Below are 27,548 nucleotides of genomic sequence, written 5' to 3' on the forward strand. Positions count from 1 at the left end.
GGTCTCATCACACTGACCATATGTCTTGTACTTAATCTGCCTACTATTCTCTTCCCCTCCAGAGGGGTAATCTAATGGTTATCTTTCCTGTCAGTACCATCAAACCAAACCGAATCTGAAAGACCCCCCCCCCCCCATGGGAGAATGCTGCACATTATAGAGAGAAATCCTTGTCAACCATTCTGTGGTGCTACTTTCTGCCCTAAGCCAGGAGGTTTGACGAAGACTGTTCCCTCCAAGAGAATTACCTTTTCAGTGGGCTAAATCCAACAAACACAAAGTAAAATAAAAAAGTTCCATAAAAGGAAAAGATTGACATGAACCCACCTTAGTCCATAAGGCTCTTAGAAAGCATGCTTTGTGTATTAAATACTTCTGGTGAATGCTTCCCCAATTGTCTATCGATTTATTGACTTTAGGACAATTAACTAGTCCTAACATGCTCTTTTCTAATACTGTACCACAGAAAGACCAGATTATATGATTCTCCTTGCCAGTCTAATGTTACCCGAGTTTTAGTCCTGCCCATTATTGTGAACCAAGTCACCCTACAGACCTTCCCTGGGAGTGTTTAAGGCTCTAAAGAGATTAAGGCTCCTGCTCCAAAGCAGTGTTCCCCACAAAAAACCCTTTAATTGCAAATGGCCGGTAGGATAAGTTGTTGCTTTGGGTTTTTGTTTTTTTTTTTGTTTCTTTTTTGTCTCTCTTTTTTTTTTTAAAGGGACAAGTCATTTCTGCTTCCTAGCTTCCCTGGCTTCTTTCAATCTTAGCTTAAGTCCTACTTCCGGCAAAACCCTTTCCAAGTTTTCCTTAGTCTTGGTGCCTTTCCCTAAGATAGTCTCCAATTTATCCTGTTTATACATTATTTGTAGGTAATTATTTGCAAGTTGTCTTCCTCATTAGACTTTGACCTCTTTCAGTTGGGATTGTGTTTCTGGCCCTTTTTTCTATCCTCGCACTCCACACAGTGCCTGGCACATAGAAAATGCTTTAAAAACCTTTGTTGACTTGATTTGACCTTTCTGCTCTGGTTATGCCATTCATGCTTTGTATGAAATACTAGAAAGTGGTCTATTGCTAAATGTATTTCCTGCTCAGGTTACTGAACTGGTCGCATTCACCACAACCTGTACCTTAGCCTCGAGAAAATCCACCGCCTTTGACAAAGATTCTTGCTGTGCCTGTGATGTTCTGCATGATTGTGGACAATTTTGGAAAGGAAAAGGCTATAATTCAGTTGTATAGGAACCTATATTTAGAATCGTGTCTTTGTAAGCGGCTTCTCTGAAATGGCTGCTCACCAAACTACTACTGATGAATTCCGAAATCTTTGTATTCTCGTAATTCCCTGAACCAGATGTGAACTTCGGGTAATCATAAAAGGTCATGGCCAAACTTGGTTCCTCTAAGAAATTTCCCAGCAACGATTTTTTAAAAGTACTTGATGAAGCAGTGATCAGTGAGACTAAAGGGAAATACCAGGAAGGTCCTCCATCTCAGCCAACACTGAACAAAAAGATGGCCAGAAGCCGGAAGATAATCAAAGTGGGGGTGAGTCAGGTGATTCATAAATGTGATCTCTGTTAAACACGGCCCAGAATCAGTGAAATCTTGGCCCTGAACTCTAAGAAACAAAGTCAGTCTCTGGTGGATCTCCACTACACAAGAAGATAGGGATGGGAGCCTGTGCAGGGTACCCTTCAAGAACCCAAAAGCTAGTGTAACTTCTAGTATCATATCAGAGTTACAGCAAGAGGAAAAAAAAATAGCTCCAAGGTAGAGGGAGAAGGTGCCTTGCACTGACAACCTGCAATGGGAGGTTGTCCAAGGATTCCAGAATCCATCATGATTTCTAATATTCAATGGTTACACGAGAAGCTCAAGAAGAGACACAGAAGTCAACGTGATTTTTGATACATGATGAGGGCCAGCCATAGCTAGAGGAATAGATAAAAAGCCAACTCTAAGTTAGGGGTTGTGTGAATTGATAGAGGTCGGACTGAGGCCAGTGCTCATATTGGGTCACCAAAAGATGGGAGGAAGAAGCTAGGGACTGAGGCAGCAGTAGATGGAGACTAGAACCAGCTCTGGGCACCAAGGAGGGAGGGTGACAGAAGGATGAACTAGTCACCCATCCAGAATTGTGGCATAACAGTAACAGAGATAGTGGTATTTAGACTATAGAGGGGACAAGATCAAGGTCTAGACTATTCATTCAAGACTTCAAGAGAAGGCAGAACTTGATCCTGATACAAAGGTTGGATTCAGGGACTGAGGCTGAAGTCATGACTTAACAGAAGAAAAATAATAAAATGAAGAAATATTATGTGTTAAGAGAAGCCTAAGGGGTAAACCCAGAAGAAGAGAGTAACTCTAAAATAAATACTGGTAGAAACTTGAGGGAAAGCATCTTGGCCACAGGGGTTACAAGTATGCATGGAAGAAATGGAGTAAGAGATAAAAAATTAAATTAGCGCTGCTGAGAAAAAAAATAGATAGTTTAGTGGACAGGGCATTGGACTTGAAGACTGGACCTTGTGACCCTGGGAAAATCATTAAAGTTCCTGATGACTTAGTTGTATTCATACTGAAATGAGGTAGTTGGACCTGATGGCTTCCCTTCATCTCTGAATCAATGTTCCTAGGATCCTAAAAAAAAACCCAAAAAACAAAAAGCTTATCATAGAAGGTATGACATCTCACCCAAGTAGTAAACTCTCTAAAAAATAAAATGGAAGAAATAGTAGTAAGTGATTCAATGACATAACAAAAAAAATATTAGAACAAAGTTACAACTGAAAAAAATCAGAACATGTAAGGTAGCTATCAAAAACAAATGAGCTAGGAAAAAGATCAAGGAAATATAATTTAAAAATCATTGAACTCCCTTAAAACCATGACCAAAAAAAAAATCTCTGGAAATCAAAATTTAAGAAATAATAAAGAAAAACTGCCCAAACCTATGAGACTCAAAAAGCAAAAAGAAAATAGAAAGAATCCAATGGTCATTTTCTGAAACTCTAAATTGAAAATACTAGAAACATTCTAGTTAAAATCTAGACCTTCCAGGTGGATTCCAAGGGGACTCCAAACCACACTAGTAAGACAACAGCCAAAAAAAGAGTTCTTTATTCCCACCAGGGGATGCCCCTCACCTGGGTGGCAAATGAGGGGACCACTAGGCCCCTCAAGGCCTAAAAACATGGCAAGGAAGTCTAAGAGGCAATTGCTCATTGTGGGGCTGTGGTCATAAAACTAAAAACATGATTTCACATAATTTATTTGCCTATGCAATGTCATACAAATCAATCCAGCGAAGAGTGAATCTATTGAACTAGAAACAGCAATAACAATTCATCAGGAGGAATAAAAGGTTGAGAATCTCAGGGGAAATCAAGGGGAAAAAGTTGGAAGGAAGGTTGTATAGCAGCACAATATCTCAAGCTATACTAGAAAAATGGGAAAGTTGACTGGTGGTATGGGTGAGGTATTCAAGCTATATACAAGTCAATGATCATATTGTTCAACCAAAGTAGGGCCAATGACTATCTTAAGGACTCACTTTCTGACAAAAAATTTCTGGGAAAACTGGCAGAAATTAGATTTAAAGTCATATACCTTATACCACAAGAAGCTTCAAATGCATATATAACATAAAATATAAAAGGTGACATCATAAACCAATTGGAGAAGGGAAGGACTTTTACAACTACAAAGAGTGTTTTTAGATAAATTAGGCATAGCCTTATTTATAGCATGCCAGGCCCTTCTATGTTCCACTATCTCTCATAGAGATGATCATAAAAGATAAAATAGACATTAATATAATGTAAAATTAAAAAGCTTTTGTACAACTCAAAATCAATTCAATTAGAACTGCAAGAGAATTATAGGAAAATAAATCTTTGCAACAAATTTCTCTCACAAAGATATCCCAGATATGGAAGAAACGGATACAAATCTATAAGAATAAAAGCCATTCCCCCATAGATAAATGCTCAAAGGATTGGAATGGAAATGGGATTGTGAAGATCTTTCCTGCTCCTTAATAGGCCATATGTAATCACATGGAGCCTGTGGTGGGAGGAGTGTGCTAAATGGGTGGAGCAGAAAGGGGTGGAACAGGAAAAGAGTCAGAGCAGTAAGAATGGGTACAGGCAAGAAGACAGCTAGTATTGTGAGTGTTTGTTCATAGGAAGGCCTGAGCAGGGGGAAGGCTTCTGGCAATGATAAGGTATATTAACTTCTCTGTTGCTATGATGGATTTGGTTTCCTGGTGTTGGGATTTGGTTTTCTGGTGTCTGGATAAATATTCTGTCTTCTACATAGAGAGTCTGTTATATTTTGCAATTCAGAACTATGCCGGCATATTCATAGTTGCCATTGGTGCTGTGAATATTGCTTTGGCAATACAAGGATATGAATAGTCAGTTCTCAAAAGAAGAAAGACAAGCTATCAATAACCATCCCAAAATACTCCAAACTACCACCACCACCACCACTATTAGCACCATTACTAGAAATGTTTCTAAGTTGCACTTCATTCCCATTCCATTGGCTATGATAATAAGGAAAAAGGCAAGTGCTGAAAGGACTGTAGGGGTGCAGGTCACCAACAGTGATTTAGTATACTTGTGAAGTGACTCAACTATTCTAGAAACAAGAGTTAGATGTTGAAAGAAATGTAAAGAAATGGAAGCTTTAGAAGGACCTTTTAGGAATTTAATGGGTACAAGACATGGAAATTTTAAATGAATGTTGTATATTATTGGTAGTAAATCAATTCAACACTTACTCATATTAATTAATTTTAAAATAATTACAACCTATTTTTAATCATAAGCATTGAAATTTGCTATGTGAGGTAGCACTTACTGGGATTGTAAATGTGATGTATTGGGGATGGAGCCAAGATGGTGGAGTAGAAACGGGACTTCCACGTGGCTCCTGCTTCCACCTCCTCCAATTCATGTAAATGTGATGTATTTATTACCTATGATCTCACTTTAATCTTGATAAAGTCATACCAAATCATGAAAGGGAAAATACCAGAGACCCTTGACTTAAAGCATCCACATTTAAAATCAGTTTGGGATTCCCTAAGATCCATTATCTCTGTTGTTTTGCTTCTTTTTCAGAGAGTAAGTTTCAATTTGTCAGAGTGTAATTCTGGTTATATCCATTAAGCAGTGGGAATTTAAAATGTATAGGTCATCTGTTCCAAAAAGAGCTCTGGGGGCAGCAAGGTAGGGTGCACCAGCCCTAGAGTCAGAACTACTGAGTTCAAGTCTGCTCTTAGACACTGTGACCCTGGGCAAGTCACTTAACCTCTTGCCAAAAAAAAAAAAAAAAAAGCAACAAGAGCTCCAACTTTTAACCTAGTGTCAGAATTTAGGGAGCCCTGCCCTGCTATGTCTATTAAAGGGTGGTCTGTAACTTTCAGACCTGGGCCTGAAAGAACATCTTGGTGCTGTTACCAAAATATGCTTGTCTTTCCCTTCTCACTAGAGAAGAAATTTAAGCGCATTATAAATATCAGAGTTACCATATGTCCCTGCACTCACTGTGATAGGAACACATGGGTGGAAGAAAGACTTTCTTGTAAAGCCTAGCCACTGGGGCAGCTAGGTGGTGCAGTGAATGAGCACTGGCCCTGGAGTCAGGGGGACCTGAGTTCAAAGCTGGCCTCAGACACATAAAACCTACTAGCCGTGTGACCTTGGGCAAGTCACTTAACCCCAATTGCCCTGCCTTCCCCACTTCAAGAAAAAAAAAACTAGACACTTACAAGTTGTCACATGTATTCAGCACTATATGTGGTTTTATGTTAATTATTGCCAAAAGCAATCTCTCAAATCTTTCTCACTACCAACACTGCCCTCAAGTGTCAAGTCCTCCAAATAAGGTACACACTTTTTACTGCAAGAGGACATCAGCTTCCTTGGACTCACCTGAAACTGCCACTATTTGTCTCATCTGAAAAAGCCCTACTAAGTGGGGGCAGGACCAGTGCTTCCGACAGGGAAATTCAAGTACAGTGTCGAGAAAAGACCCTGCTGGTGAAGACGCACCACAGCAACTCTGCTGTGCTCTGTGAATAAAGACTAACTCCCAGCTCTCCAGATAGACATGGCTTGTCAGCTTTTGGCGGATCCTCCCAGGACTGACGCGGACTACCCTCCTCTGACAGAGGGAAGAACAGACTGGTGAAAGCGCACAAAACAAGACCGACCTACGATCACCGGCCAGAACAGCGCAAGAGTTCTAATTATAAAAGCCCTCTGCCAGCTATCATTCCAGCATGCTAAGAACGCGAATGTCTATAAGTGTGCAGGGTTCTGACGTTGCTCTGCCCTTGAGCAGTATCCCAGTGCTAGCCATACCCTGCTGATGTTTAGATTTCTGTGCTTTTGCTAAATACAGAAAAGGAAAGTTAACTGAGAATACTCCTATATGAACAAATTCTGCTGAATGGGAAGACATTACAGAAAAATACCCCATAAGTGACCTTGTATTTGTCTAGCCAAGCCATTGGTCTTTGGGGTCATGTTCAAAATGGGCTGGTCCCAATGGGCCACACCTACTAATTATACTCTAAACTTACTGTCCTCATTTTTAGTCTCCTTTAAATGACTCCTCTTACTCCACTAGGAATCAATATGTCTCTGGCTTATTTTATCTATAGCAATCATGCTTATCTATGTTTATAAATCCTATTGTATGGGGCATTTGGCCCAGGATATATGACACTGAACACATTTTTTTTTCCATAATATTCTCTAGATAAAGAAGATTCCAGGCAGCTAGATAGCACAGTGGATAGAGAACTATTCCTAGAGTCAGGAAGACCTGAGTTCAAATCCAGCCTCAGACACTTATTAGCTGTGTGACCCTCATCAAGTTACTTAACCCTATCTACCTCAGTTTCCTCACCTGTAAAATGAGCTGGGGAAGAAAATAGCAAACCACTCTAGAATCTTTGCCAAGAAAACCCCAAATGGGATCACAAAGAGTCAGATATCACCAAAACAAGTGAACAACAACAAAAGATAAGGCTTTTAGCTAATATCCTAGAGTGGTAGTGTCAAACTCACAGAAATGGATCACTGTCAGCAGCCTATTCACCTAGAAAACCTCAAATTAACATTACCTATGCTGTATTATATTTTGTCTTTAAAAAACATTTCTCAATTGCATTTTAAACTGGTTCCCCAAGTTTGATACCTCTGTTTAGAGCAAGTAAGCAATGGTGCAGCCAGTTTCCTTGACAACTTAATGGTCAAAGTGGTAGCCAAAGAGATAAAAAAGTAGGAAAAGGACTCATCTGTCTGTCTGTCTGTCTGTCTATCTATCTATCTATCTATCTATCTATCTATCTATCTATCTATCTATCTATCATCTATCTATCTATTTATCTATCTATCTAATCCATCTGTCCATCTAGCCATCCATCCATCTATCTATCTATCTATCTGTCTGTCTGTCTGTCTATCTATCTATCTATCTATCTATCTATCTATCTATCTATCTATCTATCTATCTATCTTTCTGTCTGTCTATCTATCTATCTTTCTGTCTGTCTACCTATCTACCTATTTGTCTGTCTATCTATCCATCCATCCATCCATCGATCTACCTACCTACCTACCTATCTATTTATCTATCCATCCATCTATCCACATACATACATATACACATATACATATTAATATGTGTGTATATATATATATAAATTGTAGCAGCTCTTTTTTGTAGTGACAAAGAATTAGACTCTAAGGAGGTACCACAAAGTGGAAAATGACTGAACAAACTGGTGTATGAATGTGATGGAATAATATCCTGCCAAAAGAAATGGAAAGAAAAGGAAGGGGGCAGTTCCAGAGAAACCTGGGGAGGCATGTATGAACTCATGCAGAGGGAAACTAGCAGAAAAGAAGAACAATTTATACAAAACAACATCATTGAAACAATCAACTCTGAAAGATGTAAGCACTCTGATTAATGTCATGACCAAACCCACAATTCTAAAGTACCCATGATGATAAGTGCTACTCCATCTCCTGTCAGAGAGGTTGATGAACTCAGGATAAAGATTGTGACACATTTTTTATATGACCAATGTGGACATTCGTTTTGACACACATATATAATATAATTATATAACATATACACATACATACAAATAGAAATATATAAATATTTGGTTCAAGAGTTTTGTTTTTCTTTTCTTTTGTTATCTTTTTTTTTTTTTTTTGCTTTTTGGAGGGCAATTGGGGTTAAGTGACTTGCCCAAGGTCACATGGCTAGCTTTTGTGTTAAGTGTCTGAGGCTGGATTTGAACTCAGGTCCTCCTGATTCCAGGGCCGGTGCTCTATTCACTGCAACACCTAGCCACCCCCTTTTGTTATCTTTTTAATTGGGAAAGGTGGAAGGGAAAGAAAATAAATGCTTGTTAATTGAAAAATGATTTTTAACAGTGTATATAAGATTTTGACTCATGAAATTTTAACTGTATTGATTCTAATTAATTGTTTTAGAATTAATTAGAATGAAATCATTATTTGTATTCATTCTAATCAGTGACCACTAATTTACTTCTGCATTTTACAATATAAAGACTTAACATAAAAAGTTACAATCTAGAGTCCTTTACTCAGAGTCAAGAGTTGTCTGTCAAATTCTCTATGGAATTATTTGTACCATTTCCCCTCATTTCCCCCCACATCTACTACTGTTTTTGTGAACCAGTAAAAACCTGTTGGACTGCCCCCAGATAATATCTCATTTGATTCCCACAACAACCTTAGGAGGTAGATGCTATTATTACCCCCATCTTACAGAGAAGGAAACTGAGGCAGATAGAGGTTAAGTGACTTGCCCCAGGTCACAAAGCCAGTAAAAGAGTGAGACCCTATTTGAACTCAAGTATGACTGACTCTAGGCCCAGAGTTCTGCCTACTATACAACTTAGTTGTCTCTAGGAGGCATATTTTTAATTCAACTTTTTTTCAAAAATCAAAAATCAATTTTCTCTCCCCCAACAGACAATGAAAAAAAATTTTTTGATAACAAATATAGAGAGCCAAGCAAAACAAAGTCTTGCATTTATAATACATATGAATATATGTGTCTCATTCAGTACCTGAGGCAATTTCATGGTACTCTCAGAAGATGGATGGCACGCTTTATTAGTCCTTCGGAATCATGGCTGGTCATTACATTGATTAAAGTCAAGTCTCTCAAAGCTGTTTGCCTTTACAATGTTGTTAAATAAATTGTTCTCCCAGTTCTGCTCATTCTGCATTATTTTGTATTAATCTTCTCATGTTTCTCTAAAAATATCCTCAATCGTTTCTTATGATAAACCTTCATATAATACATTTTTTCAACCATTCCCCAAGTAACAGGCACCTCTTTAGGGTCCAGGATTTTTTTCCCACCATAAAAAGAGATACTATAGATATTTCTGCACCTATGTGTCTTTTCCTTTTTTTTTCTTTAATTTCTCTGAGGTACAGGCTGAATAGTAGGGCCACTGGGTCAAAGGGTCTGTACAGCATGGCACACAGAATAACTTGGGCGGCGTAGTTCCAGGAACAGAAGCTTTTAAAAGCCCTCATAACCCATTAGGAAGTCCTCGCTCTTGCTCCTGTCGCACTCTGGGAGCCTGCTGAGGTCTTAGGCAAGAGATAAGATCCCCTAATATTACTAAGGGTCATGGGGGCAGAACAAGAATTTCTATAATTCACCTTAAAACCCTCCTTCCCTCTCTTCTCCCCTTTCTTTCCCTTTCCTCCTTCCCTCGTTCTTTCCTTCCTCCCCTCCCTCCCAATAATTTAGAATTGCAGAGTTCTAAACTGGATCCTTCCAAAATAGATTTGACACTCTTTTGACCACCTGTCAAGTCCACTGGGGGAGAGAAAGGGAGAGGAGAGGCTTAGATATGACTCAGCTCCTCCTCTCAGAAGGCAGCTGTAATAAGGTTAAGCTGACTTCAGTGGAACATAAATGATAAAACATTCAGCCTAACATAACAAAACAAAAAACACTTAGAATTTATATTGAAACCTTTCAACTGATGGCTCACAACCAGAATACAGAATAACTCAAAGCCTCAGATGGATTTATAACCTCACTAACTCAGGAGTTCCTTCCAATGATACAGATGTCCATGTAATCCAAGGCATCTATAGAACCAAACAGTGCTGGGGGCGGCTAGGTGGTACAGTGAATAGAGCACAGGCCCTGGAGTCAGGAGGACCTGAGTTCAAATCCAGCCTCAGACACTTAACACAATCCGTGTGACCTTGAGCAAGTCACTTAACCCCAATTGCCCTCCAAAAAGCAAAAAAACAAAAACAACAAAATTGAATAGTGCTGAAATCGAACAATCATGTCTAAATGAAATAAGCAATTTATCTTATTCCCAGCTTGAAATTGAGATTAATAATATAAACTAAATCTCCCTCCTCTGCTATGCCTACTTCCATCAGGGAAGATTTAGAAAGAATAGAATGACCTGAACAACTTAGGGAAAAGACAGATAATATAAACATGCTGGTGACAAGCTAGTAATAAAAAGCTCCATCTCCTCTCTGAGATTCTTGGCCAGTTTAATTTAACTGAGAACACTTAGTGACTGAATTACGTCTAAAGGAAAGTAAAACTTAAATATGATTAAATCATTCTTTCTATGAAGCAACATCACAAAGACATGTTTAAAAGAAGTTTTTACCAAAAATAACAACAAAATTCTCAGCGTCCTAGATTAGCTGGGTGCTATGATACTGAACCACCTTCATCCTGTCAAAGTCGTTCTGACCCTCAGGCAATTTTATTTTCAAGTACCATTGAAGGGAATTTAATTTTCTTCTCTGGTGAAACAGTGATGGCAGATGAAACCTGAAAAATTATGATTCACACGAAAAGACACAACTGAAAAATCCTGTTTAAGAAAGGCTTAACACACAAAGTCTAATATTCTTTATCCCTCCTACTCCTGAATACATCTAATCATTTTCTAAGAGTGATGGTCTGCGACAGGAGTTCTTAACCATTTTAAGGTCATGGACCTCTGGGTCAGTCTAATGACGCCTACCATCCCTGTGGTCAGTAGCGGTTCATTGTTCTACAGGCTTCCCTGGACCATAAGTGCTTAGCCCTTAACACCAGAAGAAGAAATTCACAATGAAAGGAAATGCTAAAATTCAGTTAGAGGTTAATGAAAACAAGACACAATTTCCCCCCATCCAAGTTCAATGACCCCTTTCAATCTGTCTGTGGATCCCCAACTAAAGTATGCCTGAATTCTATAGCATTTAAAACTGGCAACCCATTAAAATATATCATTTGCTGTTTTAACAATTAAAGAGGCATTATTTATTGGTGCCAAAAATTTTAATTTTAGTTATAGGTTCAATAGAAAATAGAAACCAACTTGTCTAAGTAGAACCATGTTTTTCCCCTTAATTATGCCAAATATTGAATAACTTAGCAGAAGGATATAACTTCATATAGCCACTTATAAAAAAACCTGTTGTGTACAGTTCTGAAGTGGCTTGCAAAGCCCTCTGTATAATTACTAAGCAGCTCAATATTCATGCAATTTTGTTAGATTAACTCAGAGGCCCTAGATAGACTGATAAAAAAAACCCCAGAAGCCCATGGAACATGGCTCTCATCCATTATTTTCAAAATACTAAACCATTAAGGAGGAGAGCTTGGCCATGGAAACTGAAGCAGGTACTCAAATGAAGTGACACATATTTTTCTTTAGCAGTTTTGCCAAAACAAATGAGACCAAAATCTGTTCTGCACAGTGATTTTCTCTTCCTCCTTCGTAGGGGTGTCCCTTCAGGCTGGTTACAAGAACAACCCTTCTAAGGACTGTCATCTAAATCTCATACCTTAGCACGAGTGGTTCAGTGTTTTACAAGTCTTCCTGGCCCCTAAATGCTTAGCTCATAGCACCCAGAGAAGAAATCTTAATCGTGATATGAAAGATATAGGAGTAGAAGCCCCAGCTTCCAGAAAAAAAGTCACCTTAAGCACTTGGGTTGTCGTTCAGTAGCGTCTGTCTCTGTGACCCTATTTGGGTTTTTTTGGCAAAGATACTGGAGTTATTTGCCATTTCTTTCTCCAACTCATTTTACAGATGAGGAAACTGAGGCAAATAGGATGAAGTGACTTGCCCAGGGTCACACAGCTAGGAAGTATCTGAGGCTGAATTTGAACTCAGGTCTCCCTGAAGCTAGGCTTGGCACTCTATCCACTGTACCACCTAGCTACCCACCTTAAGCATATAAAACTAAAAAAAAAAAAAACCTGAAGCCTAGACATTAGGAACTGGGTGTTTTCAGTTGAGCACTTTCAGTTCTCTAGACCAGAAGTGTCAAAAACTCTGCCAACAGGTCCCACTGTGGCCCAAACCAGATTAAAAAGTAACCAGGAAATAGTTAACAAAACTAATAAAAACACAATAAAGCATATATAATGGTAATTTGTAGTTTCTAAGTCAATATGCTACCCACAGAAATCCTTTATATATAATTTAGTGGGCTTTTCTATCTGAATTTCCTCCCCGCTCTAGGCGGCTCTCTTTCTTGAGACTTTAAGTCCCAGAAGAATTGTTGATCTGCATAGGTGGAAAGAAACCTGGAGCTCTCAAGATGAGTAAAATCAGAGGTCCAACCTCCAACTCCCTACAACCCACCCTCCCTCCATTCCTAGGTCTTATGAAAAACATCTAGATCAGGCATTTCATGGTGAAATGACTTTTTGCGATAAAATTATCTTCAAGATGATTTGATGTCTTCTTGTTTTTGAAATGTATGCTTTCTTCAGGGCAAATGATGGAATTCTAGGGAAAGGGAGAAGGGAACAAGCATTCATACAGCACCTACTACATGCCAAGCACTGTGTTAAGTATTTCACAAATGTTATTTCAATTGATCCTCACAATAATACTGAAGGGTAGGCGCTGTTATTATTCTCATTTTATATTTAAGGAAACAGAGGCAAATAGAGGTCATGAGTAGCTTGCCCAGTATTACAAAGCTAGTCAGTAAGTGTCTGAGGTCACATTGGAAAAAATAACAACAAAGATTTTCGTGGGGCCACAGTGGCATGCTTTTACTGCCTCCTAGGAAAGGGGTTCTTCACCTTTTTGTGTGTCACAAATGCTTCTGGCAGTCTGGTGAAGCTCACAGGCTCTTTCATGGAATAATGTCTTTAAGCGATTAACATAAAATGCATAAATTGCAAAGAAAACTAATGATAATGAAATATAGTTGACAAAATATTAAAGAAAAAACAAAAAATCCATGGACTGCGATGAATAACCTCTGTATATTAAGCACCCTGGACATTAATGGCAATGGAGGGGGGAGGGAGGAAGACCCTAAACTTTTAAAAGTGTGAATGCACAGAAGTTCTATAAACAAAAGGCTCTATCAAATGCTCCCAGTGTCTCTATCAGACCACAATAATGGAGACACTTCACAAATAAAAAAGTTTTCGGGGAGGCCAGGTAGCACAGCGAGTAAGAGCACCGGCTCCAGTGTCGGGATGACATGTGGATCAAATCCGGGCTCAGACACTTAGCACCACACCCAGAAATAACTGGCCATGCACCCTTGAGCAAGTTACTTAACCCCAATTGCTTAAAGAAAAGTTTTCATTTGTTCCCAAATTAAAGATTATGAACAGGGAGCCATGGATTTCTATGATGAAATCATGACCTTCTAGGTAACTGGGTTGAGGATTTTTTTTAAGTTACCCAATTATATCTGTTCTTGAACCCCTCTGTAGTTTCCCCCAAAAGTCCCTGAAAGTTCCTTTCTGTTTATAAGATCATATATAGTCAAAAGGGGGTTTACAGGCTAATGCCAGCATCAAGGATATGCATCAGTGAAGTCTAAGAGGCTATGCTCATCTTGGCCACTTAGAAAATCAGCAAAAACCAGGAAGCTTTCTTTATGAATTCAATTAAAACATCAATACTTAACCTGCCAGACTAGCAAAATGAATATGCCCTTCAGAGAGTTGCCCTTCTCGCTGAATCAGTATCTTTTGGCTGTAACATACATCCTAGACCACTCTGCTAATTGTTTCTTAGATGGTCAGCTACTCAAAGAAGTGGTAGCCTTATCTCTACAATATTTCTTAGAGCTAGAATGAAACTTTTATTTCCTTGTGTGACACAAAAGAGAACCCTACTTTGTCTGTGCGATAGGAGCAATTAGAATTCATATTAGCTTAAAGCTTAAAATATTTAATTGACTATAAAATGAATGTCTCCAGGCAGGAAAAAAAACCATGAGGAAAGCAATGATGCTTTTTTTCTTTTGAAAGGGAACATTTATCTTTATTGCAGTTTGAGTTTTTATTAAGAAAAATCCTCCATAATGAACCATTCCCAATACTAGTTCAGTAAAATGTATAAAAAGAGCTTTCTCCCTTGTTCCCAAATAATATTTATCTATGCCTTTTTATAACATTAGAGTAATAAAGCACAAAAACTCCATTGAATCATCCTCTACAAGAAAAAACAATTGAATCAACCAATAAAGAGATGAAAATCTGATTGTATATGTAGCATTCTGCACCCATAGTCCCCCAACTATATTTCTCTGAGAGCAAGACTGGTGACTATAATTCATTTGAATCCTATGGTATTTTTATGTTGTTTTCACTATTATCATGCCTACCCATGTCAGTTGGTCAACAGTCAACAAGCGTTTAAGCAGTTGTGAGCATGTACTATGCTAAGAAAGACAAAAAACACAGGTGCTGCCAACAAGGGGTTCATATTCTAATGGAAGAGACAATATGTAAAAAAAAAAGTGCATATAAGATATATACAGTGTGAATGGAAGGCAATCTCAGGAAAGACTCTAGTAGTGGGAGTGGGGGAAGGGAAGGTGAGAGAGATTAGGAAAAGCCTACTATAGAACATAGGATTTGAATTGTATTAAGGGGGGCCAGGTGGTGGAGGGAAATGAGGAGGGACAGCATTACTGGCATGGAAGAAAGGATTTTCTTGCCAAGGAACATCTCAATAATAAAAACTTCTATTTTTACTGTGCTTCATAATTATAAAGAGCTTTATAAACATCTTGTTTCATCTCTGAGGTTGTACTGCAGAAGATTATTTCCATTTTATAGATGAAGAAATACTCTCATGGAGGTTGAATTAACTTGTCAAAGATTACACAGCTACTTAGTTGTATTTAGGATTCAAACCCAGGTCTCCTGAATTTAAGACATAGCAAAGCATAAAGTATTCCACAGAAGTTCATTTTCAAATAAATGTAACATTCACTTAAGCACTTAAATGTAAAAATTTTAATGATTTTTGATGAAAACCTTTCTAAAATGTATTACATGCTTCCCTGCCTTCTGAAATTAGGTGTACTGAAGCTAATTTAACTTTTTCTTAATGACTCAGGACCATCATCATGAACATTAATTTCTATAATGCTATAATATAGTGATGCCCTTAGGGAATATGGAGGTATGTGAGGTTACTTGATAAATAGCCTTAGACTGTCATGCTAAGTTAGGAGGTCTCCTTTAAATTTTTTTCCACTTCCCTCTTTTGATAGTATTAAGCTGCTTTCACTGTGTTTGCCTCTAGCATTCTCATTCCTTCAGATATGCCACTTCTAATGCCCTGTGATTCTAGGAATGGGATAATAAAATTCACTAGAATCGTTTGTAAAGTAAGAGTAAATAGGTTCAGTTCAGTGTACAGTATTTGCTGAAAGGTTTTTGTTAAGTATTTTCTGGTTCTTGGATCTGTTTAGGATATAATTGAATGCAACTCAACTCTTTATTAAGTGCCAACAATGTTTAAGAATGATACTAAAAGGGATATAAAGACAAAAATTACACAATCCTGTCTTCAAGGAGATTACAATCTATTGGGAGAAAGACCATGCATACAAGAGAAGAAAAACCAAAATTACATCAAATAAATATAAAGCAAGGTGGGGGAGGCCAGTAACAATTGTTAGGGTTCATGAAAGGACTTCTGTGAGTCGTAGCATTTGAACTGATCTTGAAAGGACTTACAGATTCTGAGAAACAGATGAGAAAGGATAATACCTTCTAAACATGGGACCAACTGTGCAAAGATGTGGTATTGACATTGAATATGGGTTAACAACAAGCAAATCAGTTTAATGGAACATGTTGTATGTGAAGGGAAGCAACAAGAAATAAGTCCGGAAGTGGAAAATAGAGGCAGATCATCGGGGCCTTTAAAAACAGACTGAGGATAATTAAGGCCCCCAGGAAAAGTGAGTTTTTAAAGTACTAAAATTTTTTTGTCCCCTATGGAGCTTCTAAGCAAAGGAGGGGAACTCACTTGAGTGGTTTTTCAAAGCCTAATCTGAGTGGAACTTAAGGAAGTTTCATGTGTAGGTTTTGAGGTAGAAGAAACAATTTTTTTTCCCTCAAAAATATGTTCAAAGATTGTTAGGACTAGAAGGAATCTCAGAGAACATTTTGGTTCAACCTCCCTTACTTTGCAGCAGAAGAAGCAGAAACCCAGAGAAGTAAAGTCACGAACCCAAGGTCACACAGTAAAAATGTCCGGATTCAATCCCAGGTCTGTTAACTCCAGACCAGGCCTCTTCCTGTTTTACCATGAACCGTAGCCACCTCCCCAGTATTACTCATTTCAAAGTAATACTTCACTACGATTTGCCCCTTGGGAAGGGGAGGCTGGGGCTGAAAGGGGCTATTGCACATTACCTTAAAAAGGGATATGCTCTGTTTCTGTGGCTGGTTCAAAGATATTTAGAATTGGGAGGAAGAGGGTAGTGATAAGGGCCATCTAGATGGCTCATGGCTAGGGCACTGGCCTTGGAATCAGGAAGTAGTCTTCCTGAGTTAAAATCTGACCTCAGAAACTCTCTAGCTGTGTGACCCTGAGCAAATCACTTAATCCTGTTTGCCTCAGTTTCCTCATGTGTAAAATGAGCTGGAGGGGACAATAGCAAATCACTCTGGTATCTTTGCCCTAAAATGGGGCCATGAAGAGACTGAAACAACAAAGAACTTGTCCCTTTCTCTCTAATATAGTTTATCTTATTTAGACACGGTCCATTGTTTTAGTTCATAATCTGCATCCTGACTCAAATGACATTTTAGATATTAATCCCAGGTCTACGTCACATGCAGTTCTGACCTGCATGCCTTTTATGACTTCACTGATGAATTATTAAATTGTGTCAAAAGTTCAGATCTAAGATTTTTCTGTTTCAGCATCTGGTTCATCTACCTTCTCATCATATCAAACAATGAAATGATAGATCTCGATGAAATGTTATCAGTAATGAAATTTATCTCAGTAAGGTAGTATGATACAGTACAAAGAACACAGCCTTTAGAGTCAAAGGACTTGGGTTCAAATCCTACCTCTTTTGACCCAAGAGACTCTAGATGAGACATTTAACCACTCTGCTCTCAGTTTTTTCATCTGTGAAATAGGAGACCATAGGGTTATAAATTTTGAATTAGAAGTCATCAAAACCAACCCTTTAATTTCACAGTTGAGTTTACTAATGTTGAGAGATCCCGAGACAAAATTTGAACTCAGACCTTGGTTCCAAGCAGTCTATCCATTCCATAATGTTGGCCTCAAAGTGACCTTTGAAGAGACCTTCTAGCTTTAATCTGGGATCTTTCAGTATGAGATGCTGTAGGTAACATTTTGGGATCTTTTGTTCAATTGTTTCAGTCACTGTCTGGGGCCCCATTTTGGGCTTTCCTTGGCAAAAATATAAGAAAAGTTTGTCATTTCCTTCTCCAGCTCGTTTTACAGGTGACGAACTGAGGCAAACAGGGTTAAGTGATTTGCTCAGGGTCACAGCTAGTAAGTGGATGGATTTCAACTCATGAAGATGAGTCTTCCTGATTCCAAGCCCAGGGCTCTATCCACTGTACCACATTAGCTGCCTGAGATGTAACACAGCGCTACCCAAATGAAACAGAAGCTTTTGTATGTATTCTTTCCAACCAGCATCAGAACACACACAAAATAAAAGAGATTAGGGAAAACAGGACTTTAGTATCACTACAATAAACAAAGAATCCACTGCATTTTAGAAAAGAGATCCCAGACACTATGAAATTAGAGCAGAATGCTTAGCCTGGAGTCAGGAAGACTGGTGTTCCAATTTGGCATCAGATACTTCCTGGCATTGTGACCCTGGGCAAGTCATTTAACCTATGTCTCAGTTTCCTTAACTGTAAAATGGGAATAATAATAATAGCATCTACTTCCCAGGGTTATTGTGGGGATCAGATGAGATTAGAGATATAATATTTGTAAAGTACTCAGCACAGTGCCTGTCACATAGTAGATAATAAATGTTTGTTTCCTCCTCCAACTCCCTCAATTTCCAAAGAAACTGAGGCCCCAAGCAGATAGGTGGAGCAGTGAATAGAGCACCAGCCCTGGAGTCAGCAGGATCTGAGTTCAAATCCAGCCTCAGACACTTAACACTTACTAGCCATGTGACCTTGGGCAAGTCATTTAACCCCAATTACCCTACCTTCCCACTTTAAAAAAAAAGAAAAGAAAAAAGAAATTGAGGCCCCAAAGGGATAGTGATGTCCCCAAGGTTATGCAATTTAATTCAATAATTTATTAAGGCCCTATGTGAAAAGCATTATGCTAGGTGCTAGACAAAAAATAAATCCCTGCCCTCAAGAAGCTTAGAGTCTACTTTGGAATACAGCATGTAAACAGATAATAAAATATATGCAAATTTGAGGAGAGGAAGAGAGGAAAGGATTCTTACATAAGGGAATACCTGGGCCAAACTTTGATGACACTAATATTTCTCGGAGGTAGAAATGATGAGGGCATCAGTTCTAAGCATGAGAGATTGCTTCTGCAAAGGTATGGAGGACAAGTAAGCCAACGTTGGAGGAATGTCGAGAGTATGGAGTGGGAGTGTAGTGAAATAAGACTGGAAGGTGGGAAGGCAGATTGTCAAGTCACATTGTATTCAGGAGGCAATAAGAAACCACAGAAAATTCTTGGGGGGAAGGAGACAGGAGGGGGAACAGTGAGAGTGCCCTGGTGAGGTTTGTGCTTTGGGATGATTATTTTGGCAGCCTAGGGGAGGATGGAGTGGATTGGGGAGAGACTGGAAGCAAGATCAATCAAAACTATAGACTACTGTAATACTCTAAGTGAGAGGTGATAAGAACTTGAACTTGGGGAGTGGCTGCGTGAATAAATGATGGACATGAGCTCTATTATGGAGGCAGAAACAATGAGCCTTATTAATCGACTAGATACGGATGGTGGTGAAGAGAGATCAAAGAGCTGAGACCAAAACTTGGTCTCTAGGCTTGTAGACTACACTCTTCCTGTACCCCATGGCATCCCTTCACTCAACCCGAGGCCACACTGGGCTGAATCAGTAATACAACTCTGTACTCCGGTCCCTAGGATCATGCTTCTTTTCATGGCATGAGTGCATTTTTATTGGCTGCATTAGCAGATCCTGAATGGAATAATACTCTGGTTCTTCTTTCGGGGGCTTTAATTACTGCTACCCCACTTTAAAGCATAATTAGAGTGCTTCTGACTATTCTTTCCAACCCTGTTTTCTTTGTCTTGCCCTACACTTCTCCCCAAAATATTTTAATCATTCTATTTCCTCTCCCTTATCTACTCCCAACAAACTCTTAACATAAAAACATTTTATTAGCATAATGGAAATATAACTGGATTGCGGTTCAAGAAACCAAGATCCTAGACTAACTCATGAAGAGAGCATTTATACAGCTAGTTGTATGATTTGGGACAAATCAATTCTCCTCTTGAGGTATCAGTCTCCTCATCTATAAAATGAGGAGGTTCAGCTGGATGATTTCTATCCTGTCTTCCAGTTCTAAAGTTTGAGGACTCTATACAGCAATTTCACTGGGGCTTGGGGCTGTGAAGAAACACTGTCCACCAAAGAAGGTCAGCATCCTTCTGAAATTTACAGCCTTAAAATTGTTTCCAGGGGCACTGAGAGGGTAAGTTACTTGCCCATGATCACACAAGCCCATATGTGTCAAAGGTAGAGCATGAATTCAGGACTTTCTAACTCCACAGACAGCACTATTCACTCTCTAATATGTAACTATTATAATCAATAATGTTTTACTAACTATAAATCCATGGAAAGTAAACTCTTTTTTTTTAGGCAATCAGAGCTAAGTGACTTACCCAGGGTCACACAGCTAGTAAGTGTTTGAGACCAGATTTGAACCCAGGTCTCCCTGACTCTAGGGCCAGTGCTCTATCACTGTGCCACCTACTTGCCCCAACAGTAAACTTTTTTTTTGCTTTTGGAAGGGGGAGGGTGGGGGCAATTGGGGTTAAGTGGCTTGCCCAAGGCCACACGGCTAGTAAGTGCTAAGTGTCTGAGGCCAGATTTGAACTCAGGTCCTCCTGACTCCAGGGCTGGTGCTCTATTCACTGTGCCATTTAGTCACCTCCCAAAAGTAAACTCTTAAAAACAATTAAGTAGCATACATACATCTTAGTTCTCTGTAGAGTTTACAGAGAGCCTGGATCATAGAATCAGAGTCAGAATTAGAGACTAGTAAGTTCAACACTCTTACTTTATTTTTAAATTTTAATTTATTTATTTTTAGCTTTCAGCATTCACTTTTATAAGATTTTGAGTTCTAAATTTTTATCCCCTCATTCTCCTCCCCCTTCCCCAAGACAACATGTATATGAGATATAGGCTACACATGTAGCCTACACATATTAAACTTATTTCCACATTAGTCATGTTGTGAAAGAAGAATCAGAACAAAAGGGAAAAAGTACGGGAAAGAAAAAACAAAAAAAAAAAAGAAAATTGTATGCTTTGATCCGCCTTTAGACTCCATAGTTCTTTCTCTGGATGAAGAAAGAATTTTCTATAAGTCTTTTGGAATCATCTTCGATCATTGCATTGCTGAGAAGAGCTAAGTCTATCAAAACTGGTTATGGCACAAAGTTGTTGTTACTGTGTACAAGGACATTCTTATTTTATATTTGAATAATGGGTGTAGTTGAAGAAAATGAGGGAGGTTAAGCAAGTTGTCCAGAGTCAAACAGCATGGAATTTGGAGCTTCTTGGCCCTCAACAAATACACATTTGTTTCTTTCATTCTGGAGCTCCACCCAGCTCATCATGGAAGCCCCCACCTGTTAACAGTTGCTTTTGGGAAAATACCTGTGCCCTTCCCATTTTCCCAGAATATTTCAAAATGAGGCATTTACTAGAGTGATCCTCTCAAGACAGAAATGAAGCTGAATAGGGTCAGTTCCACATCAATCTGCTATCACAAAAGATTGCTTTTTTGTTTTGTTTTGTTTTGCTTGTTTGTTTTTGTGGCAGTCAATTATCTTAACAGGGAAAAGGAGATTGAGCTAAGGGAATTCAAGTTCTGTGAGCTCAATAGTCTGAGTAAAGTGGTTGGTGCAATTATCTGGTGAGAATAAAAATCAGGATGTGTTTTGGGATTTCAACAGAGAGGAGAAAATCTAAAATATATATTATAAGAAATGTGATAGTGTTGATAAGAGATTAATAAAAGGATAGCCGTGCAACCATTAGGGCCTAGGTGAGTTTAGACATAATAAAATACAGTGAATTGGGCAACATCGTTTTGTGATTTCCTCAGTATTACTCTACACAATAGGAAGAAACAGGGAGAGGAAGAGGCAGATAATGGGAGACACTCAGGATTAAGAGATTACTAGGGCAGCAATGGCAGATCAAGCACACCGAGCCAGTCTCTCTGTCTCCATGTGTCTTTCTCTGTTTTTTTCTCTCTTTTTGTGTCTCTGTCTTTCTCATACACACACGATTTTTCCCCCTTATTTCACTTGGCGTTTTATTTTTAATTTTCTAATGCACTTGCCTTGTAATACATGCTGTAGCTGTGCTTCTGTTATACCTCTCTGCTGCACTATAATTTAATCCTCGATGATAGGGAAGGCATCTTATTTAAGTTTTTGTATATTTCCTAGTGCCCAGCAGAATACACTTCATGCAAGGGACCTCTCATAGTAATACCCACTGGGCTTAGCACTCTTTTTATTTCTTCCCTCAGTTAAACTAAAGAATCATGGAATTCCAGAGTTAGAAACCTAAATCATCTAACCTCTACCAAAACCATGACTCCTATTTACAAAATCCGTGGCGGGGATGGGACTATCACTGAGGGGTAGGGAGGTGGCACAGTGCATAGACCACTGGCCCTGAAGTCAGGAGGACCTGAGTTCAAATCCAGCCTCAGACACTTGACACCTAAATTGTTGTGTGACCTTGGGCAAGTCACTTAACCCCAATTTCCTTGCCTGCCCTCTCCAAAAAATAAAAAATAAAAACAAAAATACCATTGATCCCGAGTTTGGAGACACATGACGCAGAATTCCCAGTCCTCCCAAAGATAGCACATTATAATGTCTCTTCTAGCTCTAAAATAATGAAATGTAGAGAAAAGAGACCTGCTAGGTGCTCAGTTAGCAAGAGTGGTAGACAGCAAGATGACTTATATGAGGCATTAGTTTTTCCCATATTCAGTGCTGGAAAGCTTTTAAAATGATGATTTTGATTGAGGTAACTCTTTAGTATAAATATGTTTTTATTTAAATGTAAACACTCAAGAGGTGAAAATGAGTGGTTAACATATTTTCCTCATTTGGATACTAGAGGGAGACTGGATGGGGCAGGCAGCTCTCCTCCAATATTATCTTCCAGAGAAAGAAAAGACTAGGATTTAAAGATAAACTTCAAAGTCTTTATTCTTTGCCTAGAGAAGCATCACTTTTACCTTCAACTGAAGGGGGAGGAACGAACAGAAACTTCATAATAGGGTTATTTCTGTCAAGCAGCTACTAATGCTGTTTCTCCCAATTTATGAACTTTAAAAAAATAACTCGTATACATGAGTCTCATTCTCAGGGGATCTGCTGTTACTGTTGTTGTCACCCCTAAGACAAAACACTAAAGTGGAAACTCCGTTGTGTCTGAGTGGAGACTAAGTGAGGAACAATGGGCTGACTGTAACACCAGCACAGTAGATACAACTTCTCTCTTTCCAGTAAAGTTCTGGAACATTTTTCATAAAGAGGGATAAAACTAGAATGTAAAATTGGCTTCAGTCAGGAAGGAAAGGTCAAGAAGGTCCTGGATAATATCAGCATTCCTCTTCAGCACTTTCAAAAACACAGGATTTCTAGCTCTTAGCTGGGCGAGGGAAAGAGGCAACAGGGAAGTTATCAGAAGGTTGGCACAGGATTCGGATTCCTTCATTGCCAGAGAGCCTTTTTTATCAGAATTCCTGAGGGCTACAGATTGTAGAACAACTGGGGACAGAAGAAGAGGCCTAAAAGCATAATTTGTGACTAGCGCCAACTTTCAAAGAGTGTCTACAGCAAAGCTGAACTGCATAGATCCCAAAGCCTCTGGGGAAAATATTCTCCTGAGGTCAGAACCTCTGCTAAACAGTCTTTTATCACCTAAGAGATGACTTTCTTGTCTGAACGGATGACAAGAGACAGAGAAAGGAGAAAGACTCAATCTGAATTCCTGCTAGGACTCTCAGTTAACAAGAATTGCCATACAAGTGCTTCACATCTTTAGAGATGACTGGAAGGAGCCAAGCATCCTTGCTGCTAGGAAGGCAGAGACTGGTACATTGTTTGACTTCAGGAGTTCTGAGCTGCAAAAGGACTAAATGAATTATGTATTTGTTTGCATTAAGTCTGGTACCAATATAGTAGGCCCCATGAACCTAGGGGCCACCAAACTGCCTAAGGAGGGGTAACTGACCTTGCTCAGAAAAATGAAGCAGCTAAAAGCTTCCAAGCTGATCCACTATGAGAAGGAATCTATGCTATTCCAAAAGCCCAGTCAAACTTAAGTTACTGTGTGAGGAGCCCCTGCCATAAGGACTATCACGGACCAAATATAGCTGAAACATGACTCCTTATTATAAGATCTAAGGTTGTGGCTAGAGGGTGAAGAAGTTGAGGGCCTTTATTTAGGGTTCCCATATAGTAAGTGAGTGCACAGGTTATTTTGTTTTCTTTTATTCCTATTGTCGATTCTTTTTCCTCATTATAGTATAGAATAAAAAGGTACTGTATTCTCATACTGTTCAACCACATAAACACCTGAGATAATAGAAACATGTCAGATAATACAAATGCAAAAATGTTTAAATATAGAGTACCATCCACCAATTTTTGAACCTTTAGAAATAATCTAGAGTGGAAAATTAGATGTTTTACTTATATTTCTTTTCTAATTCAGCAGAGTTTCTTTAAAGTAAAAGGAAATTATAATATCAGTTTTCCAATTCGAATTCAATCCAATTCAAAGGATTCTAAGAGGGAGACGTGTATTTTTAGAATCCTCTAAGAAAAATAAGGAAAGGGTCTCTGCCCTACTTTATGAATTCAGAAAATATATTTAATTTCCCCAGCCACTCAGGAGTTAATTAGTAAAGAATATGTTAATATAATGTACTATTGCCCCCAAGAATATATATTTAATGACTAACAATAATAACAATTCACATGTATATACTGCTTCAAGTTTATAAAGCATTTTTCTCACAAAAATGGGAGTGAGGGAATCATGACAGGGGTTCAATCCTAAGATTATACTAACATTTGTTACATTTCATGCAGTAAAATGCAACCTTCTTGAGGGCAGGGACTTTGTCTTGGTATCCCCAACGGCTATTATCACAGCAGGAATTTAATAAATGTTTACTAATTAATTCATATAAGGAAAATTCTCATGAATATTATTCTGTCAAGCAGGCTAATATATTACAGATGATCATATTTCTAAGTCAAACAATCATTTATTGGATATATACAGTATATCTAGCAAAATGTTAAGTGCTATAGGGGAAATCAAAGGAAAGTCAGACATAGTTCTTAATCTCAAAGAATTAATTTCCAATAATAAAGGATATAATTCTTCAACACAAAGCTTAAAGACATTTCAGGCTGTATGATATGTTGCCTCAATATTTCAAAAGGTCTGCTTGGGGAATGGTAGCATATATTAGATATTAAAATGACTAGTCAAGGGCGGCTAGTGTGGTGCAGTAAATAGAACGCCGGGCCTGGAGTCAGGAGGACCTGATTTCAAATCCGGCCTCAGACACGTAACACAAAACGAGCCGTGTGACCTTGGGCAAGTCACTTAACCCCAATTGCCATACCTTCCCCTCTCCAAAAAAGAGAATGACTAGTCAGCCAAGTCTCAGAATATTAGAAGTACTGAGTATCTCAGGAAATGATTCCCCTAATTCCTAAGTGCTTAATGGGGCCAAGAATTCAGTTTAGGGGCTATAAACCAGCAGCCCCAAACCTGAGGAGATCTTGGGGATATTTAGAATCAGGGATAATTAGATTACAAAAGTGTGCCATCTCCTAGCCTGCTACTGGTAGGAACATACTTCATCTTCAGCCAGGAAAATCTTCACCCAGAGATCTAAGCAATTTAGGTAGTAATGGATCATTTTTGGAAACTAGTCATCCTGATACAGTGGGGAAAAGTACTCTTTGGAGTCAAAAATCTGGGTTAAAATTCTGCCTCTTGTGCTAATTATCAATATGACCACAGGCAAGAAATTTAACCTTCCTTGGCCTCGGTATAAGGGCATTTGAGTAGACAGATCCTGAGGTCCCTAATCAGCTAATTTACCAAGCCAAATATCATATGTGGTTCCATAATAGTCACTAAAACAAAGAAACCCAAACAGCCCTCAAAATTGTGAGGATCCCAATTTTACTTCACCCTTAGAAAGTAATAATTTGTCTTTAAAACATGAGACCATGTGGTATAGGAAAGAACACCAGTCCAAGATTTAGAGGATCTGGGTTTTAATTCCTCCTCTGCCCTAACTACCTTGTGTGTCCTTGCCTTCTCTGGACTTCTGCTCCCTCATCTGCACAATGAGGTGGCCTTGACTAGATAATCTTAAAGGTCCCTTCTATTTCTAAAGCTATGATCCTATCTAGGTGCAATGATTATAACTTATGAGTGGAGATACAGTCCCACTGTTCTTCTCCATTAGAAAATACTTTACTCTATAGGACTTCAGATAAGCCAGAGAAGGAAAAAAGCGTTAAAAACCAAAAAGCAAAAACCAAAACCCTGATCTTATCTCAGGGTACACTCAAGATGAATTTATGATCTCACCTCAGCGGGTTTCTTTTGTTCCTTTGCTGGAGTTTTTGACTTGCTCCTATATTTTGAGCAGGAAGAAAAAGAAGTAGAAGGACCTGTGTAAAGTATAAAATATAATCTTAGTCATAAACTACTATTAAAAATATCACCCAAAAGAATATAAACGTGCTATCTTACCCAGGGGACATTATAAGCTGTATATCATTCGGAAGACCTTTTAAATAGAGGTTAATAGCATTAGCAGATCACCTCCCAACCTATATGAAAGATGGGTATTTTCTGAGCCTGAAAAACAGGGTATACCTTTTTTTGCAACCACACTGCATAATGTTTAGGAACAGCACAATTCAAGTCACACCTACAGAAACAGCATCCTGAAGAACTGGGGAAAACTACAACTGTTAAGCAGGGAGCCTGGCAAGGAGAATTGTACTCTTAGCAATCTCTCAAAAGGTGAATCTCTGACAATTAGCTTTTTAAAAAAAGAACGACTGCGTTTGCTGTTTTTGAGATACTAACATTTCCCACAGATGGATGAGAATGATTATCCACTGCATCCAAGAGGTAACACAACAAATCTTGCTTTGATCATTTAACATGTGAAGACTTGCCCAAGGTACCACACTAAAATGTCTAGGCTGGAATTGGAATTTAGAGCCGAAAATGCCCAGGTCTGGCTCTTCCTTTGCAAACACTTCTATCAAACTTTACAAGGCTTTGCTTACTGTCTGGAGTCAAGAAATATAAGATGGTTATACAATTTATATGATAAAAAAAGGCACAAAATCTGTTTTTCCATTTAATTTATCTCCCTCTAATAGAGTTAAAATTTAGACTAAGCCAAGAGTCAGACACTGAACTGCGATCCCCCTCCCCCTCTTTTTTTTAATTATAGAGGGAGGTGAAACTGTTTGCCCTCAAACCACAGGAGGAAAGCCACAAGAGGGGAATAGATCATGAGATCGCTAGTACATATACTTACTCTCATTGTCTGAACTGTCACTGCTGCTTAGATGCCTGTGGCGTTTCATCTTGAAGCATCCTGAAGTAAGAGAAAGAGAAAAACAAAACAAAACAAGACTGATACCATCCATTCTAGCAAGCAATCAAAGTTCTCCTGTACAGCCTGCTGACTCACAGCAGGCAGATGGCCTAAGAGGAGGCTTTTTGTCTAGAGTGTTTTCAAACGACTAGGTACTAAAGGTTCCTGCGCGCACACACACACACACACTCTCACACACACACGCACGCACAGTGCACTCACACACGCACGCACACACACTCACTCCACACGCACACTCACATACACACATGCACACA

General features: G+C 38.8%; 1 protein-coding gene across 5 annotated transcripts in view; it reads right to left on the reverse strand.

The window, feature by feature from the left end:
• Positions 1-27,548, reverse strand: part of JADE3 (jade family PHD finger 3) — a 193,385-nt gene that overhangs the window by 56,243 nt on the left and 109,594 nt on the right. For 4 of the 5 annotated variants that reach the window (XM_069072926.1, XM_069072925.1, XM_069072927.1 and 1 more), the window contains exons 3-4: positions 27,211-27,270; positions 26,241-26,323 (exon numbers count right to left, since the gene is read on the reverse strand). In XM_069072926.1, coding sequence (XP_068929027.1) covers positions 26,241-26,323; positions 27,211-27,259 — 132 coding nt within the window. In that variant the 5' untranslated portion in view covers positions 27,260-27,270. Of the gene's footprint in view, positions 1-26,240; positions 26,324-27,210; positions 27,271-27,548 lie in introns of those variants that run through there. The other variant, XM_069072928.1, reaches the window with a different exon arrangement.

This window comes from Petaurus breviceps, unplaced genomic scaffold (assembly GCF_028583685.1).
Source record: "Petaurus breviceps papuanus isolate PSGF00001 unplaced genomic scaffold, PetGlider_PUasm1.0 90849, whole genome shotgun sequence".
Taxonomy (NCBI): domain Eukaryota; kingdom Metazoa; phylum Chordata; class Mammalia; order Diprotodontia; family Petauridae; genus Petaurus; species Petaurus breviceps.